The 20,441-nt window shown below is 39.8% G+C and overlaps 1 protein-coding gene across 12 annotated transcripts in view; it reads right to left on the bottom strand.

Annotated features, from left to right (window-relative positions):
- Window positions 1-5,670: 5,670 nt before the first annotated feature.
- The window catches only part of Tank (TRAF family member-associated Nf-kappa B activator), a 75,615-nt gene continuing 60,844 nt past the window's right edge, over window positions 5,671-20,441 (bottom strand). For 6 of the 12 annotated variants that reach the window (NR_149323.1, NM_001374667.1, NM_011529.2 and 3 more), the window contains 4 exons: window positions 16,057-16,127; window positions 15,420-15,535; window positions 9,554-10,104; window positions 5,671-6,463 (listed from right to left, as the gene is read on the bottom strand). Coding sequence is in view for 9 of the 12 variants with exons in the window: in NM_001374667.1 (NP_001361596.1) it covers window positions 6,287-6,463; window positions 9,554-10,104; window positions 15,420-15,535; window positions 16,057-16,127 (915 nt within the window). In the remaining 3 variants the exon portion in view is untranslated. Of the gene's footprint in view, window positions 6,464-8,312; window positions 8,416-9,553; window positions 10,105-13,475; window positions 13,692-15,419; window positions 15,536-16,023; window positions 16,128-20,441 lie in introns of those variants that run through there. The other 6 variants (NR_149324.1, NM_001355268.1, NM_001378922.1 and 3 more) reach the window with 6 other exon arrangements.

Here is a 20,441-nt window from a genome sequence, read left to right as displayed (position 1 = left end):
GTTGTAGATCCCTCAATAAGAAAGGACACATACTTCAGATTATCTAAGCTTTTTAGATGGCAAGGGATCATATTCAAATGGTGGTGGTGGTGTGTGTGTTTGTGTGTGTGTGCGTGTGGCACTGGTTATCTATGAAAGGATTCCATAGTGAAATGCCTATTCTATGGAGAGGTGTGACTTAGAGACACCCTCCTTTCACAGATGGACACACCCCAGATCTTAACTTTTGTTCTAGGTTTGGACTGTGGCCAATGGAAGAAGACTGTACTGATACAAGAGCTAAAGCAAGGTAGCCAACAGACACAGCACCACCAATCCAAACATTTTGGGCACTTGGTGTCCTTCTAAGTGTATCAATTCATCTAAGAGGCATTCTGACAATAGGGGAAGTTGGCAGAAGAAGTTCCTTGCAAGTGGTCACAGATATGAGCTGGAAAACTCGCCCTTGCATGGTGTCAGTGGTGCGGGTGATAACTCTTTTGATGTGAGGCCTTTCTTGAGCCATAATCCCCAACAATCTTTTGCTAAACAGACTTCATTCACATTCTGAATCTGGTTTTTGTCTCACACATACTAAATTTTACAAAACAGAAAGAAACAATAGAGCTTATTAGTAAAAACTTGTCTTGAATAGTAAATTAAGCATCATGGAAATAGGCACATGTTTTAGCACGGTTTCCCCCCTTTCTTACCAATCGAACATTTACATCTTTTTCAGTGCTGTGATTTTCCCCTTAAGTCTTAAGCTGGCACCAAGCACTTGCATCAAATGAGACTTACATCATTTGTATCTACAGGGAGAGAGAGGTCTTTGTAAGATTATATCCTAAGTGCAGGGCCTTAGCAAAAAGAGCCTTTTGCACTCACCCCTAACCTGTGTTAATCACCCTGGTCCGGGTGTTCTAAGAACCTACAGAACTAACTCATTTTGAAGACTGTAAATCAGTTGTCAGTGATAACTGGTATCAAAGTATGCCTTGCTCGCCAAGACCTGTAAATTCAGAGGTACACCTGACTACATCGTTTGTTATTAAGAGGTGGAGGTTTGTTATTAAGAGTCCCAGGTGGAGGCATCTTCGAAACCAATATATTTTCTTTATAACTGGTGTCAAATTGATGTATATATTAAAAAAAAAAACTTGGAAACTGATCTCAAAGAGGAAGTAACAGCCCAAGGAGCCATATGTTCAGGGAAGCTATCAGGTTTCCATTGGGACCAAATTTCACTTCACCTTTTTGTCCTTATGTGCAAATAAAAACTTATCTGTAAATATGCCATTCAAACAGCCATGCAAATTTGTGAGGTCTAAGGGCTGAGAAGAAACTACCCTAGGTCCGTAAAAAGCCAGCCGATAGAAGGTAAATAATTTTGTTAGCTATTGGCTATGCATAAGGCAACACGGGGATTGAAATCCATAAATTCACACCTTCAAATGAAATGCCTCCATAGAATTAGCTAACGAAGAAAAGGCTGATAAATAGTTAATAAATAAATTTCAATGTCGATGGAATTGCTGGACCCAGGTTTACATTAATGGATGTACCCTCCACCCTTGCTGTTAGATGGATTCCTAGTCTAACAGATTTGGGGATTTTTCCAAATGCAGGCTAACAGTATAGCAATGGAAAGTCTGTGATGGGCTAAGGGCTAAGGGCAGAGGGCTGCTCAGTGGGTTTCCAGAGAAACCAAAAGTACTTCTGCTTCCCAGTACAAAACACTTTATATAACTCTTTTTAGGAATTTTCAATTTTAAATCTTTATAGCATTTCAGTAGGTCATTACTTTACTGGTATGCCTGGGCATATTCTAGCGGGAAAATTACTTACATTGAGCACTGTGTAGCTTCCACTATGACTAGAATCAAAATCTAAAACCACCAAGATTCACTCAAGTCACTTGATTTTATATTTATATACTTTAATTAATAGACATTCTAACTTTAGGGGAAAGGCAATAATAGAAATGAAACCCTTGTGTCCTCAATAAGTCTTCACACAATTGTTTGTGTTGTTATACCAAGATTAAAGTCCGTAGAAAAAAATTATACTTCGTAGGTTATCCTGCAATTACTTCTTTTACCATCTATGGTTAGAGGAAAGTTTTATCACGTTAATTTAGGCACCTGATTAGCTAATAGCTAAGTGCCTTAGGAAAAACTGCAGCCAGCTCTTTGTTTCTGGGTTCTGGCTAAGACACTTTTGTCACAGGGAGGAACATCAAAGTCTTTAATCCTAAGAATGGCTGATGAAATGGTAGTTTAAATGTTTTTCTGCTCAACCATCAACTCTGCGGGTCAAAAAGGGAACCGCTGTGAAATCTCCCCTGGCTCCCCAGCGAGCCTCAACAGGTATGGAAGACTTTTTTTTTTTTTTTTTTTTTTTTTTTTTTTTTTTTTGACGAGACTTCGTTTATGATGCATTCTTTGGTGTTGCTGTTCATGTCCATCTTATCACGGAGCCAATTGATCGAGGAGGCACGCAGTGCACCAGCCATGCCCAGTCCCCATCTTCGGGTGCCCCGGGTCGTGGGAGGGTTACCTGCTTTGAAAAGACGTTCGTCTCACCAGCTACTGTCTTAGGTGGTATTCCCCAGGGTATGTGACACAGAAGCCCAGTTAGCCTAGTCTTGGGGTCAGGAGGTCAGGGGTTGGGAGTACAACTAATTGTAAGGCCCTCTCTGGCTTATTAAAGCACTCGCTCGCACTTGTGCTCAGGGCCAGGACGCTTGTGTGCGAGGGTCACAGCCCGAAGCCTTTGGGGGACGCGTTGGCGGGGGGTGCGGGGGGGGGGTAGGGCTTGACCATGCCGACAGCTCAGGCGAGCGGGGTCTCGGCAGCTCGCACCAAGGTTGGAAGCCTATGCGGTAAAGACCCAGCTCGGCCCGGATCTGGCTTTGTTTTTTCTGGCTCTCTTTGGTTTGTCCCCGGGCCTCTGGCGTGACTCGGGTCCCCTCACAGACCAGTGCGTCCGCTCCCCCGCAGGCAGGCAGGCAGGCAGGCCGGGCGGGCGTGCGCATTAAACGTGGGTCCCGGGCGCCCCATGCGGGCTGCGCTCGCTCGCTCGCTTCTCTCGCCCGGCCGGCCAACCCGGGTGCGGCTCGCCAGCGGCGGGGAGGACGCGCGGGAAAGCCAGGGAGCGGGAAGCGGGCGACGGCGGGCCCGCTGGAAAGGAGGGAGCGCCGCAGGCGGGAGGACGACGCGCGGAGGAGGGAGCGGGAGGAAGGAGGGAGCGCGGCAGGCAGGCGGAGGGAGGGCTGATTAGCATGCAGCAGCGCTCGCGCGCCCGGCTCCATTGTTTTAACACCTCCCCTCTCCTCCGCGCCAATCTGTCACCGTTCAGCAGGCGAACGCTGCTGCCTCAAATGCTGCTCTTCTCAAATGAGACGGATAATTAGTTGCCCCGCACGAATGCCGCACTCTTCTCACCCCTGATTGCTATCACCTTCTTGCTCCTGGCAGTTTTGACACCTCGTAATCAGCCTGCTGCTTTTCTCTTTTCTTCCCGACTTCTGCTTCCCTCCCCCCTTCCTTCCTAGTTGATTTATTTATTTATTATTATCATTTTAAATGCAATCTCGGTCCCTATTTGGACGAGTGCTCCTCGGAGTTAACCTTGCATATACGTGTGTGCCTATATATGCATATGTAAACTAGGGTGTGTGTGTGTGTGTGTGTGTGTGTGTGTGTGCGCGCGCGCGCGTGAGCAAGGGGCGGGCTGGCAATTTTGCGGGAAACACTGCTTCCACGCGGAGAGAATTTTCTCCTAAAGATATTTTGGGGTGGGAGAAGTTGGGGAGAGGGATGGGAGGGAAGAGTTAGGGAGACCTCAATTAATGCTTTAAAGATCTCTTAGAAATTAACAAACTGGGGAGTCTCGGAATCTGCTGTCAGAAGCGTGTTTTCCCCTCTCTCCTCTAACAAGCACTGACAGTCTAATTACTGTAGCTACAAGCAGCTGTCGAGGCAGCAGCCCGGGAGCGAAGGCGCCACGGGATGAGCGCTCACCGCCGGCCCCTGTGCCCAGCCTAACCCGCCGAACCACGGCCAGACTTGTGAGGATGGAGAGAAGAGCGAGGCCCGGCACCCGGCAGCCTCGCCAGCCCACGGCCGGCCTGCGAGCCAGCAGACTCCCTTATTGTTTCATATTTATAAAGTCTTTACCTTGAAGGTTAAAAGACGTGAAGAAGAAAGGAGGGGACTGGGGGGGGGGTGCGAAGAAAATCTTTTAAGCTTCCATCCATTCCTTTTCTACCTCCTCAAGTCTTCCCTCCCCCGGTGTTGGTAAAATAACCACGCAACCCGGGGCTGAGGGGGCGGGGTGAGCCAGGCTGGAGTGTAAGAAAGCAGATGTCCCCGCTGGCAGCAGCCTCAGCCTCCGGGGAAAGCTGCACCCGGGGGGGGGGGGCATCCCGAGGACATTCACCTCCCACTTCTCAGGCATCCCGCTCACAACTGCCTCGCCCACGGGTGGTTCCCCCCACCCCCCATCCCAAAATCAGCGTTTTGCGCACGTAGCTTTCTTACCTGGGAGCTGTTCTTACCCGGGCTACGCCTAGCAGAAGCCCAGAGACAGCCCTGTCGTCACCCCGCACTGCAATAGGATAGAGGGATAGACTTGGCCGGTGTGGTGTCCACTCTACCTTTCGAGCTGCGGGGTCCTTCCAGAAGGCCCCTCTGGCGGCCCAATAGGGTCTCTGCCCTAAGAAGTTGGAGCTTGGGGTACTGCTAGAATCTTAAATTCCCACCTTACTAAAGTGGTGAGGGCAGGATGTTCCAGAGGAGGGTAGTGGGCCACTCCAAGTCACTTTTTGGGATAGAGTTCTTTTTGGTTGTCAGCAAGCCAGTAAAGATGTCAATTGTGTGAGAGGCGAGGAGAGGAAAAAAAAAATCCCCCCCCTTTTTTTTTGATAGGTGGTGGTGGGTATATTCTTATTAATACATACTGAGAAGTTGTGTGTGCGTGTGTGTGTGTGTGTGTGTGTGTGTGTGTGTGTGTGTGTAGTGGAGGGGAAGCTGGGAAGAAAAGAGTCTTTGGATAATTGTCTAGGCATTTCCATTCAGCCTAGTGGCAAAGATGTACATGCCTCAGAACCCTTCACAGTGCATACCTAATAATCGCTATGTCACCCTGGTGAGGAAGATGTCAATGTGATGTGCTCGTCACCTTGAGAAGTCGAGGTACCATTCTCATTCTTCCACTGGGCACAGAGGCCTGATCAAATTCCCCCATGCTTAACCCTCCAGTATGAGACATTGCTCAAGGACAGTTACATTACTGTTGAAAGCTACAAGTCAATGCTTACTTCATAAAATGGAAGCCGTGTCTCAACCATTTTTAAAAATTGGGGGCGGAGGGGAGTGGGAAGAGAAGCTCAAACAGCAGGAACCATGAAGAATGGAAGGCAAGTCTCATCTTAAACAGTTCTGCCGCCCTGCATACTTGGTACCCTAAGATGTCTCCAGTGGCCATCAATCAGGCTGCTAACAATGAATAGCAAATTTCTCAACAAGAATTTGAACGTTTCTAATCTAAACTAATAAATATGTATTCTCCTTACAGGCTTTTACATTTGTTTCCAATAAAAGAAAAAAAATAGAATGCTCAGTTTGAAAGATCATTTTGAAATTTAAAGTGACCTATTAATGTGTAATAAATCCCATCAGACATGAATTTTATGAACCCTCCCCAAATGCGATTTATTTATTTATCTCAGAAACAAAGAACACTTTTAATAAGCACGACGTAAGTCACTTTTAATATTTAAGTCATTTAATCATGCATCTATACACACAGTAAAAATTAAAACTATGTGTATTATTTAAAAATGATCTATAATGTTTAAATTTCCCTGGGCAACTAATGATTGATTCGACATTTACTTAGATCATATTGTCTGTTATTCTCTGTACGTTATATACGTATTTTAAAGGAATATTACCTGTAGCAAAAATAATTAAAAATTCAAATGAAATTTGAATATCCTATAAACATTTGCTATTACTAAATTTAATAGATCTCACAATAGTCAAACAATAAACTTAGCTATTTGAAACATAAATTATGACTGAATAACTCTGTAAGTCACATGTGTAATTTTGAAATGTAGAAATTATAGGTATAAACATGAATAATATAATGAGTTATAGTTCTATACAAAATGATCTCTTAAAAGATAAAGTAACAACTTTATAATCAATCTTACATTTGGCTCACGAGAAAGCGTTCTCTAGCGTTACAAATCCAAAACCACCACAGAGAACATGATATGTCTGTTTTCAAACGTGATTTAAGTCTCCCCATTAAAGTGTGTATTAAGATGCCGGAGGAAATCCCCTCTGGATGTAATGGATGGTGGGAAAAGCTCTTGACAGAATTCACACACTAGAGGTTTAAGGAGCTCTGAGTCTGAATCACTTGGTACCACTAAGTCAGTGTCTTGGTTAAGAAAAGGCTTCCAAAAGGGCTGCAGGAAACAAACAAAAACATCTTTTGTTATTTGTGTTTAAAATCAACTTGCATCAAATTTCACACCCAAGTATCTGAATAACTTTTATGTGTGCTTATATCTGAAATTCTCTAATTCGAAAGCAGATTTCTTTTCCAGAGTGGGCACAACTTAACCACATCCTCCTGAAGTTTATCTTTACATACTTAAAAATAGTGCAGGTTTAACAGCAGCAGTCATTAGTTATCTTAATGGCAACAGTTTTGAAATAATGGCCAATACTTTAGACTATATTAGGTTCTGTATTTAATAGTCTTTAATAGTACATGTGCAAGCACAGTTTTATTAAAGACAATCCAAGATACAAATAAAGAAATCACATATAATCAACATTTTGATTTCTTCAAAAAGAGAAGTTTTTTTTAAACTACTAAACAAATTCAATTTGTCATCTTTTAAAAATTTCAAGTATTAAATCACTCAATAAAAATCTAAGCTGAGACACATACTTTTGACTTCTTACTTTACTTCTGTTTTATAGTTTGGCATTATTCTTTCTTGTAAATGAATAAAATAAAGCAAAACTTATCAGTAATTGCCCAATTAAAGGAATGTAGGAAATTATAATTTAATAGAACCACCTCCATTGTAATTATTAGGAAGTAAAAACTTGTAAATATCCTTTTAAGAAGTCTAGAATAATATATTAGTTATATATATTATTCATATGTATATGAATTAATGTAATGGTAGATGATTAGTAGAAGATATTGACAAAAATATCTTATTTTCCTGAACTGTGTAAGTCTGATTATTAAAAACAAATTCTTACCTTGGCATAGGTAAATTACCTTGACATAGGTAGAGAGTAACCTCAGAAACCACTTAAAGAGACTGCTTTGTGCTCCAGTTAGTAATATGTTTTTAATAAAACACAGCTTAGTTCAGCATCTGACAACTTTCATGCCTTTAACTTCATTCTAGTTAGTTATTTACATAAACATAGTACTGTTAATCAAAGTATCTGGGTTTCAATGCATCACTATTAGTGAGCACTGCAGGACAGCAGTATTAATATATAAGCTTTGTTTAAAAAGCAAGACACATTCAAGTGTTAGTACAAATGCCTTAAAATGTGGACTCAATTTGTCTTCATGAGACATGATTGTTGCCACAAAACTAACAATATTTAAAATAAAATTCATAAAATTTGGGGCAAAGTAATTTTTGGTTGAAAAATTTCCCTGATGAAAGAAAAGCAGTAATAATTTTAAGTGCATAAATGGAAATTAGTTAAGAGTTAACTAGATTCAAATGTTACTGCAGTTAAAAAAAAACCTAATGTAAAACTGTTGTGGCTAGCAATAAAAATTATTACCTTAAAGATATTTTTTATTAAGATTTATAAAACAGCAAGAAATTAGCTTAAAAGTGAGCCAGTTCCTAACTTTGGTAAACCACTCTTCACCTGACAATTTATTTTGAAATCTGACATTATAGCTTTTGATTCCGATTGGGTCTGTTCTTGAAATTTAATTGGAACCCCAATTACTGACTCAGCAAAAAGAAAAAAAGAAAACCACACAGAGCAGAAATAAGCTGGTATATATTTTATATTTGCAATGAAAGTGGAAGTGAAAAATACGTATTTGGTAGCAATGATTAATATAAAGTGAAAACAGAATATATAACCACAACTTTTTACTGTGGACAACTCAAGAACTGTATTTAGGAGCTTTATTAATGCAAGCGAGTAATGTTTTAAAAGCCCCATTTGAAGAAATATTTTTGCAAGCTAAAACTGTAACATGGCCTTTAAATCAAACCAATTTCTTTGCTTTTTCTGCCAAAATATCAATTATCTAACCTTCTGCCCCATGTCTTGTGACAGCTCAACACCAATTCTCTTGCATTTTTAAAGCTGAATACTTTTCCATCAAGTTGTAATCACATACCAGCTGTTTCCCTTGCTGCAATATAGAAAGTAAATGCACAATGCAGGGTGCCATCTACTGAAACATGAACGCCCGGCTGACTAGTAAAAGGACAAGCAAGAGATATAATGGAGGGAGAATAACTCGCATTAGAATCCATGCAGTTCACAGCTCCACAGGAACTCTACTCGCAACACATGAAATTGTTTAATTGTTTCATTTGGTAGCAACTATAGCTGAGACCATAAAGTGAAATAAGGTACAGGGTGGAACATAAGAGAGTTAATAATTAAGACTTGTCAGAATCTCTACTTACGCCCACTACTAAGACATCCTACAGCTTCACTATTGCTTCTTTCCATGCTGTTCAAAAAGCCTATAACTGATAGGAATACGTAAACCAAAGGTATTAAGTATTTTTTTTAATCTGATAGAAAATCAAATGTTTGAAAGTTCTAATGAGATGCTTCTATTTATTTTAACATTTCTACACTTAGCATTTACCTTCAGAAATTAAACAAAACTTTTTTTCTTCCTAACAAAAAGGAATATTTCTGTGAAAGAACCTGAATCTGGAAGAAAGGATGGTAGGATTAGATTCATGGGCTATAAAGTCTTTGTGCTTCACAAACAGTAAAGAAGAGATTTGATTACAGTATTCATGTGCAGGGATTATTTGAAAACTGTATAAGGATATCTGCTTAGTGTCAGGTTAGTAAACAAACCAAACACTACAGACCTCTGTACTGCTGTAACTAGAAATGTAACACAAGTAGGCTGAATGACAGTTTATTTTGAATATTTGGTGCAATTATCTACTTATGGAAAATTACACATTATTATGTGTACCTACACAAGTTTTAAAAAAATTATTTACTGCCTGTAACTGACTTTAATAAAGCATCCATTAGAGCACTGATGTCAACAAGCTGTGCTTGAAGAGGACGAAGCAGGGAAAGCCACGCCACAGTATCACAAGGAAGCTTTAGCGCAGTCACATTCAAAATTCATGTCCTTGAATACAGAACTTACATATTTTATTGAAAGCCTCAACTCTGGATAGTCATTAATTTTAAATGGATGCCTGATAACTTAAAACAGATTTGTATCTGTACATGTATGATAAAATGTGTGTTCACACATAATAAAATATTTGTTAATGCAAAACAGTTACCTGCTGTGGTCCTCGGACAGCCTTTCCTGGGGAATCCAGTGAGGGAAAAGGTGCGTCAGGCGGGTCTTGAAGTGGGAACGTATTTACATAGAACACATTGTGGTCTCCAGCTGGCAAACACGTCGCTCTAAGATTTGAGGGGTTTGTTTTGTCAGTTGTTTTAAGGTTTTGTATAGCTGAAGTTATGGGGTCAATTCCCTGAATTTCAAATAAAGTTTCTTCTGTTTTAACAAAGTTTCCTGGGTTGTCTCTGACTTCCATATTAAATCGGTCCTGGCACACTGTCTCAGGTGTGGCAGGAGCAAGGATGCTCGGGGCCTCTGGAGTGCTATGTAGAAAAATAGAGTCATTGTCCATAGGCGGAAACTTGACATTGAATTTAGAAAGTGATTCAAAAGAGGTATCTTCCTCATCCCGGCCCAGTCCTCTTGGTGTGACAGCTGTGACGCACGACATACCTCTATTTATATCATCTTTAGCCTGGGGCTTAAACAGCGCTTCTTGTTTCTCTGTTTTATCAGTACACTGTATAGGCACAGAACACTGTGTGTCTGCAGGAAAACAGATACAAAAGGCAAATAGTCACATTCAAATCATTGAAAAAAGTGTTGAACCAGCTTTAATCAGAGGGTTATTATTTTTTCTATTGGCTTTTCTAACAACTGAGGACAACTGGTATTTTTGTGTTTGCTATCGTCTTCCCTGAGGATAACAGCAGGCCCCTGCAGGTGAACTGAGCACAGTGTACAGGCTGCAACGGAACTGCTCTGTCTTCTGCTGGGTCTTCCTCTGGAAGCTTAGCATCTTGTTCTCAGTCATGCTGTTTTACACTTAAAAACCCTCACAGCATATATACTTAATTACTTTGCAAAAGAAGCTACAACTGTAAGCTTACTTAGACAAATAAGTTTAAAAGGGAAATGCTTTATATATATATATATACATATAAACGTACACATATGTAATATATATATATATGTATGTATATATAAAATTAGGGCAGTGTGCTATTGAATATAACTCTGGTCAGTTTAGTCACTGTCTACACTTAAGAGTTCATGGGAAAGAGTGGTGGTGTCAGGGTCAGGAAAGGAAAAGACAGTAGAGGTAAAAGAGGCTGACATTCTGGGATGCACTTTCAGGAATTAAATGTGAATATGGCTGAATGTGGTGGTGCACACCTTTAGTCCCAGCACTTAGGAGGCAGAGGCAGGTGGATTTCTGTGAATTACAGCCAGCCTGGTCAACATAACAAGTTCAAGAACAGCCATGTCTATATAGAAAGACTGTCAAGAAAGAAAGAAAGGAAGAAAGAAAGAAAGAAAGAAAGAAAGAAAGAAAGAAAGGAAGAAAGAGAAAACTAACACTGTATTTGTATGTTACTTTCTCATATTTAGAAAGGCCCTTTAACAAACAAGCAGATGTGAGGTGGGAACTAGAGCGTCTTTAGCTCATTCATCATTTCTTCAACATGATCTCTAAGCTTTGGTTGGAGGCTGGCAAGGTGACTTCCGAGGAACCAGAGATGAAGCTACAGACACCACAGCAAATTCAATGGAGCTACGAGCTGTTAAGGGGAGACAAGAACCAGAAAATGCTGGTGTATGAGAGGAGCCAAGCAAAACAGAAGTGCAGACCACGAATTCAGAAAACACAATGTTGAGCTGGAAAGATAGCTCAGTGGTGAGAGTACCTATGCTCTTCCAGAGGACTGGAGTTTAGTTCCCAGAACTCACACTGGGTGGCTCATCGCACCTTTAACTGACCTTACATCTTTGGTCTTCATGGGTACCCACATTCATGCACATACCCACATACACGATTAAAACTAAATCTTAAAAACAAAGCAACAAAGGCCACAGTGTAATAAAAGACCAGCAAGAGCTATAATACCAAACTAATCCAAACCACACCCAGCAATTATCAAAGTACTACCCTTGTTTATGATTCTGAGATACTGGAAAAAAACAAGATTAAGCTTCACAATGTTATTTTAAGAAGCCAATGTATTTTGTAGCATATCTGGTTGTTTGTTGTTGTCTTTGGAGATAGAGTCTCCTGACGCTCAGGCTAGCCTGGAACTTACTATGTAGGTGAGGTGAGCATTCAACTGCTGATCCTCCTGACTCCACAACCCAGGGACTGGAATTGTAGGAGTGCAATACAATGTGTGCTGTAATGTATTTTATTCATTAGTAAATAGTCATTAGTAAAGCCATACATTCCCAAATAAAGGTTTTACTAATGAAGCAGGCATCAGAGTTCAGGGTATACACAGCACCTTCCACAGTCTGTCTGTGTTAACAGGCACTCAGGAGATGCCAATCTATTTATATTCCTTTTATCAATGGGGTCTTAAGACACTTACATGCTGCCACAGCACATTCCAACACACAAAGCTTTCTGTTTGGATACAATGTGCAGTACAATGCCTCCAACTTCTTTGGTCCATTCTGTACCATTACATACATACCTACATACATCTCTTCCTCAGACTGCCTCGGCATGGCACCCAGGTTGACTCCAAACTGTCATTCCTCCAGCTCCAGCCTTCCTTGCCAGTGCTATGATTATCACATTACCCATGCATAGCTCTTTGCCTAACTCTTGCTTGACCTTCCCATCTTGATCTAGTCACTGATTCTCTGGATGGATTCCCCATGATGCTTAGGTGACTTGAGGATGGAACAATCTTATGCTAGCAAATAGACTCCATTTCCCCCATTAAAGCAGCTTTCTAGGACATCTAAAACCATGTTCTGCTCTCTATTTACCCAGGTCCCACCTAATGCCTGGCACACATACGATACCGTGTTCTCTTCCTCACAGGGTCTAGGACTATACTCTACATTTACTACGTAGACTGTGACTAGGAACAGGATAGTAATTGAGACCAAACTCAATTGTTCTACTAGATTTCTTTGACCTTTGAGGTAGATAAAACCCCATTTATTCTCAAGTAGTCATTTTTCTTGGCAGTAGATTTGAGGGGTGGCAGGAAATGCTAGGAAACAGGAATAAAATTATATAATACCTGAGAAAGAATACTTTCTCAAATGCTATTTAGGAAAACAGGGTAAATACTTTAGAATCTCCAGCTGCTGCTAATGGCAACGACTATTAACACTGATAGCACTTCCATGTGCCATGCACTGACTGTCGTATGTACATTAATTCACTTAATACTCAGAATAACGCCAACACAGGCACTATTATTATCCCTAATTTACATGTGAAGGAGGGGATATGGAGAGGTTAATTCTATGGCTACTTCCAAGGTAGTGTAGCTAGTGATGCTAAACCTGGCACTAGTCCCAGGTAGTCAACTCCAGAGCGCTCTCAGAACCATTATGATAAACTGGACAAGTTGGTTTCTACACAGGGCGGATTCCTCAAGCTGACAGAACTGTGCTTTGAATGACTTTCTTAACACTTGACCTAAATCCCCTTCAAAGGAAACAGAGAGACAGCAAGCAGTGGAGTAAGTTGGCAGATATTTTCTTTTGGACTAGCTAGTGATATACAAGCGTAGTCAGATTAAAGGGACCTGAGCTAATCCCATGACTATTCCAAACCCCAGCTTAGAGAAAATGAAACAAAGTCCACGGAAATACCCGTCACCCAGTGCCACACAGACAGACAGCAGCCAGTGAGCACGCAGCTTTTGTAATTTGTTTGTTTCAATAACACTTAGTTTTGCAAGGAAAACAAGTAAGATGAAAATTTTAGACTAGAAAAATGCACACATAGGCCGTTTAGACTGCTTTTGCAAATTATCATGAATGCTGACAAAAGAGTTGATGGTTGTCTACACCTCTAATCCTCTATTCTACTCTAGTAGGCAACGACACAGGACCCCACTTTTAGACTAGTTGCTATCCCATGAGAAGACATTTGCTTAGACATACAGTTGCACCCTTACCCTTCCTCAAGGTTGTCCTCCTGGGTGAATGAGAAGAGGAGACATGGCAAGGACACGGTATCTGGAGACCCTGAGCAGGTGTCTGTCTCTAAAGTGTGTCCTCTTTCTCCCCCTAAGATATAGTAGTTGGTAGCACAGAGCTGGACTGTCAGGGCGCAGTATTTAACATTGTGTTTCGTTTGGAGCTAGCAGAGCTTTACTTGATTTAAGGCAGATCTAAAACATTCCAAGAGCAATGGTTTACTTATCATTTGTGACACAGTTACTATAAAGCACAAGAATAATGTTAGGAAACAGCTTTAGTGGGGAAGAAATTGAAGTTAAACACTCAGTGTTCAGGTTGACAGATAAATACTAAGAGTTAGACTTAAGCAATTTAAAAATGGTCAAAGGATTAAGTAATTGATAATGGGTTATGTTCTCTGTGTAACAAAGAATATATCACTATTACAATGTTTTGATAAGATGTTGATGTTCAAAGAGCATGCTTATGAATTCTAGATACAGCTAGCCTATTTTAAGTGAAACTGCTTATTTCTATATCTTTAATCTGTGTAGAATGAACATTACAAAAATTAAGATGGAGAAATTAAAAGTTCTTTTGGAGAAGTCAGGAAGATACCAGGAGGGGAACACAAGTTCTCTCTATCTGTAAAGCCTGACTTCCTCTCCGCTCACCACAAGGTCCAACTTTTCTGGAACTAAAAGTGCCAGCACTGGCCAAAAGAGAACCCACGCTACCAATGATTTTAAAGCTACAATGTGAGAGCCGCAGAAAACAGGGATCCTTAATGAAAAATGTGCTCACTGCTGTACCACCTCTCAGAGTGAAAACATGGAAATCATATTGCTTAGGAATTGCCTGTAGAATACCCCAAATCACAAGGGCAATAAGAGAATCCATAATTACAAATGATCATTGAAGTGTCCTGATGCTAGACTCAACTTCTGTTATTTTGTTACTAATATGTAACCACTGAAACAACTACCAAGATGATAGTCTAGAGTCTAAAAAACAAGCAAACAAGCAAGCAAATACTCCCCCCTGCACCCACCCCCCTAGTCCCCTGCCCAAACACTGCACGAGCCATGTGGCTCTGGCCTACAATTCTAACACTCGGGGAGTGGCAAGTGGATTGCTGCAAGTTTGAGGCCTGCCTGGTTGACATGGTGAGTTTCATGTCTCAGACAGCAGGCTGAGACCCTACCTCAATAAAAACATGAACCCGACATGTGTGCAAAACAGATGTTCCCTAAATGGTATTTTATACTCAATTTTTATTATGTGCTGCCAAGAGAACTAGGTCTATGAAAATGTGAATTCTACATTTTTATTCTTAGTTTTATTCTTAAACTAGATTATCAGAAACATTTCAGGCAGAATTTAGATTAAAAACTAATATGATATTATAATTGTCATTAGTTCATATATGTCAGTGTTGCTTTAACGTCACTTACTGACACGTGAGTTAATGTTTAATATGACACCGAAGTAGAAAATATAGACATGTGTCCTATATTTCAAGATGGTACTTCTCATTAGTCTGATTGGTAATTAGGCTATTCTATTAAATCTATACAGCACCACATTCAATGAAAATAATATAAAAAAATCAAGAATTCTATATTGTACATTATAGAATTTAATAGCATATATTTGTTAAATATAAAGGGCAAGGTACAGATTCTTAGCCTTTCATAACCTAAATTTGTAGGTATTTTTAATATTGAAAATTAAAATCAATTTCAACCAGTACAATAAAAATTGCTACAAGATAAATTAAATCTTCCCAGAATTTAATAGCATATATTTGTTTAAAATATAAGTGGCAAGGTGTAGATTCTTTGCTTTTCATAAGCCAAATTTGGAGGCACTTTTACACTGAAAATGAAATCAATTTCAACAAGTGCAATTAAAATATTACAAGGTAAATTGAATCTTACCAGTTGCAATATCTGGTATATTAAGTTTGCTTAAGTGATCTTTCTGTGCTTTTGCTAGCAAGCAAATCCTATGAAATTCTTCTTTAAGGTCCCAGAAAGTCTTCTCTATATTATCCCTAAAAACAAATCAATATTTTAAAATGTTAACGTTATACCTTCAAATGATTTTACATTGTAATTAAATATATATAGCATAGCTTTTATGGACCACAGAATTGTTGGAAAGTGAAACATTAAAAATAAAATTTAACTTCGAAAAAAATATCCTCAAACAATTCAAGTTCTAGTTCATAAATGCACCCCATTCATACTTGTTCTACAAGCGTCAGTTCTCTGTAAGCATCATAACTAGAGTAGTAATTACTCCTCACTCTGGTTCATATCAGGAGTCACCCGTGCCAAACAATACAGTTACAATACAAGGCTGTGGAGACGGGGAGCCTGCAGAGGTCAGAGCTTTGCATCTCGGGTACCTGCAGCCACGTGATACAGCTAGCTCATTTCCACACGCGGGTCTACTCAGTAATGAAGATCAACTATTTTTCTTTAATAATTGTTAAAAGTCTTAAACTGTGCAAAATATTGCATATTGTAATATTTATACATTTTGGGTTGGCAAAGAAGGCTCTAGAACGACCTTTCGTGATGCAGAGGGATGTTGAGACCCTTGGCGGATTCTTTTCCAGAAGAAACTTCTTGTCGTCTCACCTTAGGATAAAAAGAAATGAAGACACTTCATATGCCTCCAAGCTACATGAGAAAACACGATACAACACTCACCTACCTCAACCCAGCCACATCAGTGCATACATGCTCTCTCACACACAGAACAGGAGGTTTTATGTACACATAAAAAATATGATGGGTCTTTTTTCTTTTTAAATGAGACCAAGAAAAGAAAATGGAAATACACGATAGAAAGGGAGATAGAAAATACAAATTACTTCTGGTAACTTCTTTGATTACTATTTCTACTAATGATAATTATAATAAAACTTCATACTCAGTTAAGAAAAAGTGCTAATCTCATTACTGAGCACCTCTATGCCCAGAAACTTGTAGCGAAGAAATTTCGGACACTGTCCTTTGATAGTCACTAATAATGCCTATATATGTAAATCAATTTCATTGTCTCTTGTTACAGTTTTTTAAAAATAAGAGTAAGCATGTGAGAGGTTTATCAAGATAATGTATTATGCATTTGGGTTGTTTGGCTACAAGTCCTTGCCTTTCACTCCCACCCTGTGGCCTACACTGGTATTACATATATTCTGACGCTGCAAACTGATTCCCGCAGAACACACTATGGTCATGCATTCTATGGTCCAGAGGAAAACACAAAACCTCTAATCCTGACTGGCAAGCTTTCTGAAGCCACAAGCAGACAAATTCTGAAATCTGAAGAAATCCCAGTATCATATACTTACAATTCAGTCCAAACTGTATAATTCTTAATTCAAACTTAAACCATTTTTACATTTATTTATTTTGTGTGCAAATGCAGGAACAACTGGTGGGGATCTGCTCTCTCTTTGCCATCTGAGACCTGGGAATGAATCCAGGCTGCAGTCAGCAGTGAGTACCTGTACTCACTGGGCCGTCTTGGCAGCCCAGTGTTGAGTAACTTGGTTTTATTCAATTAATGTCACTGCTAGCTATTAGCAAAATAAAGATCCAATTTTATTATCTTTAATTATGTGTAGGGGCATGTGTACATCCATGCATATTTGTGCAGATGCTCATGGAGACCACAGGCCTCAGACAACCTGAAGAGCAGCGAGAGCTCTTAACTGCTGAGCCATCTCTGCAGCCCCTGTACCCCAACTGCCACCATGACCTAATCAAACATGTGACAAAGTCAAAGGAGAGGGCATCATGGGAACAGAATGCTTGATGGTTTAATGTTCAATTGTAAAAAGGGATTAGAACAAATAGAGTGGTTTCCTTTAAAAATTGCCACTAGAAATTTGCAGTAACTATTTTACTGGGAGCTAAAAGAACTAAAAAGAATGTTTAACCTGAAATTGAGGACAAAATAGAGAAAATTGCAATGACAACATCCTTCTTTCCAAAGTCAGGTTTTCCCATAACTAAGAGTGACTGATCTCATGTTGAGAGCATTAGAAGCACACTGGGACTGGGGAGGGCTGAAGGAAAAGGCAATACAGGAACGACACATTTTTGTTTGGCTTGGAACATGCCTGGTGCCAACCTTCTTTGATGTCTAGATTTGATAACTAGTGAAAAAATCATGGAGTGTACTGGTACAGGCAAAGGGGATTCAGGTGAGTCAGAAATTTCTATTAAGTAACTAAAAATGAAAATCTTTCAGTTTAGGATAAAAAAATAGAGCTTTTCTCAGTTTGTTCTTATTACCATGAAAGGGAAGGCATTGGCATGTCAAGTAGCACACTGTAATTTCTACCATTCCTACTATGGCTGCTAATATGCTGCAAATCAACGTTTTCCTCTTTGAGACAGGCATGGAGTCACTCTGTGGTCTGTAAGACTGCCCTGCCGTAGCCTCCAGCGGGCTGTGTTCACAGTTGTGTGCCAGCACCCGCAGCCTGCATTTGAAAACTTTAGAATCCGGAGCATCCAGTAAAGAATTAAAAAAGATACTTTAACATGGTAACTGGAAAATAGGAATGTAAGTGGATTTCTGAAGCCCCTCTGAGGTAGTGTGTGGCTAGAATGGGCACAATGTGCTAATGCCATTTTCCACAGTACCAATGTAACAACTTTCTCAAGACAACTGTTTTTGTTGGAAGGGGTTTAGGATTAACGTGGCCAATGATAACATTAACTCTTGTTCAACACTAACTTTCTTTTTCATGTTCTCCCTCCTGCCACTGCCCTCTCTTTCTGACAGGGTCTCCTATGTACCTTATGCTGTCTCACCCTCCTTGCTACAGGACCGTGTGTATGTATGTACCAGTTTATCTTGCCTTAATGTCACTTTCCTTAACGATGACTACTGTTTGCAGTGCATGTCAGAGAGAATGTTAACACTAGAAAGATATAACTTGTATTTTTTCCTTCCATTCTCAAATATTATTCAAGTGGATTTTATACTGTAAGAACCGGAACTTATTGTATTTTCAAGTAAGAAAGCAAGAGAAATTGGAACTAATCATTCAACAAATTTATTTTGAGGCATAATACAACAGAATGAACTATTTCAAGTTCCAGTTTGGAGTATGTAACTAGTGAAGTGATTGGTAAGGAAAGTATTACATGTCATATTCACTCTCCACAGGGATAAGCCCTGAACTGAATCTATGAAGAGAACCCCATCTGAAAGCTGAAAGATGTCCTTCTGTGTGAACTAAGATAGTTTACTGATCACCAATTAGTTTTTCAAAAGCAGGTATCATATAAAAATAGGCATGTCAGAAATAGGCAGCGTATTGGGCAATCCTTAAAGAGGAAACAGAAGCTAATATGCCATTATTCAAAAAGTCAGTTTATTCTTCATATCAAGATAATAAAAAATTGGGCTAGGCAAGTGGCTCAATGGTGGAATACTTGCTAGTGTGCCTGAGACACAGGGAGTGTTCCTTAGTGTTCCTTAGTGCACACACACACACACACACACACACACACACACACACACACACACAAAGCCAAAAAGATAACTGAAAATGTTTTTGTGTTGCCTTTTAAAACATACTAGGTATAGATAGGAACCCCTCTGAGAAAGCAATGCAAACCGAGCCATGCCTATAATCCCAGCACTTGGGAAGCTGAGGTAGGAAGATCTTGAGTCAAGGCTAACCTGAGCCCTGTATAGAGACCTCAGAGCAACATGACAGGAATTGCTAAGTATGTCACCAAGAACTTATCAACATCCTACTGCCTCAGTTTCCCAAGTGCTAGGATTGTAGACTGGCTCAGTTTACACTTTGAGGCAAGTCCTATCTTTTTTATAGCTGGTATAAAGAGTAAAAATATCTGTACAATCTCTTATATTTAAGTAACCTAAACCTCAAAAGGCTAATTTTTATTAATTCTATTATTTACTTTTTTTTTTTTTTTGAGACAGGGTTTCTCTGTGTAGCTCAGGCTGTCCTGGAACTCACTTTGTAGATCAGGCTGGCCTCAAACTCAGAAATCTGCCTGCCTCTGCCTCCCAAGTGCTGGGATTAAAGGCGTGCGCCACCACCGCCCAGTTCTATTATTTACTTTTATTAATTTACTTTGTCATTGTTGGAGATTAAGTCCATGACCTCAAAACATTCTAGGCAAGTACTTTATCAATGAGATGTATCTCCAGTCCTAGAAAATTAATTTTAAATAAAGGAGATACATTTTCAGTAGCATATATAGCAATGTCTGTCATGTTATGTCAGTCTAGCATGACGTATTCTCTCTACACTTTAGTTGGGATTCTCGCGTGCAAAGATGATGTTTACTTTGGCCACTCAGTGGAGTCAATATTGATTCACATAATTTCTGAATTATGTTTAAGAGGAGAGGATTTAAAAAGAATAGAAAAAAAAAAAAAAGAACTGTGCCAAAAAAAAAAAAAAAGTCAACTTGGGACTGGCTATGTAGACCAGGCTGACCTTCAATTCCCAGGGAGGAACCCATCTACCTTCACCCGAGTCAGGATAGGTTCATCTTAGAGAGCTTCACTCACAATGCAAATCAAGAGACACAAGGGAAGAGGACAGGTTGGTAAGGAGTGAAAAGCTGTGAAGTTCTAAGTGTGAGCCAGGTAAACTCAGCACCAAAAACCAAAACATGAGTAGCGGTGAAAGAAACAGAAAACATGGGGTTCGTGTTCATGTAGCTTTTTGAACTTAAACAAATATTAAAAGACCAACTGAGTCTGGATATTTCTATATGAGCTTCAGACATAGTGAGACAGAATTCATAGCAACATCAAGTATCAGATTAAACTGAACTAAGGAGAAAGCAAAAACAAGAGGATTAAGATCCTAGAAAATAGGATCAAGAAAAAATACAGAAGTAAATGGGATAATGTAAGTATAAAAATAGGGAAATTGTAATTAATCT

Source organism: Mus musculus, chromosome 2 (assembly GCF_000001635.26).
Source record: "Mus musculus strain C57BL/6J chromosome 2, GRCm38.p6 C57BL/6J".
NCBI lineage: Eukaryota > Metazoa > Chordata > Mammalia > Rodentia > Muridae > Mus > Mus musculus.
Note: the sequence above shows the minus strand (reverse complement) of the source record. Positions and strands in the feature narration are given on the sequence as shown.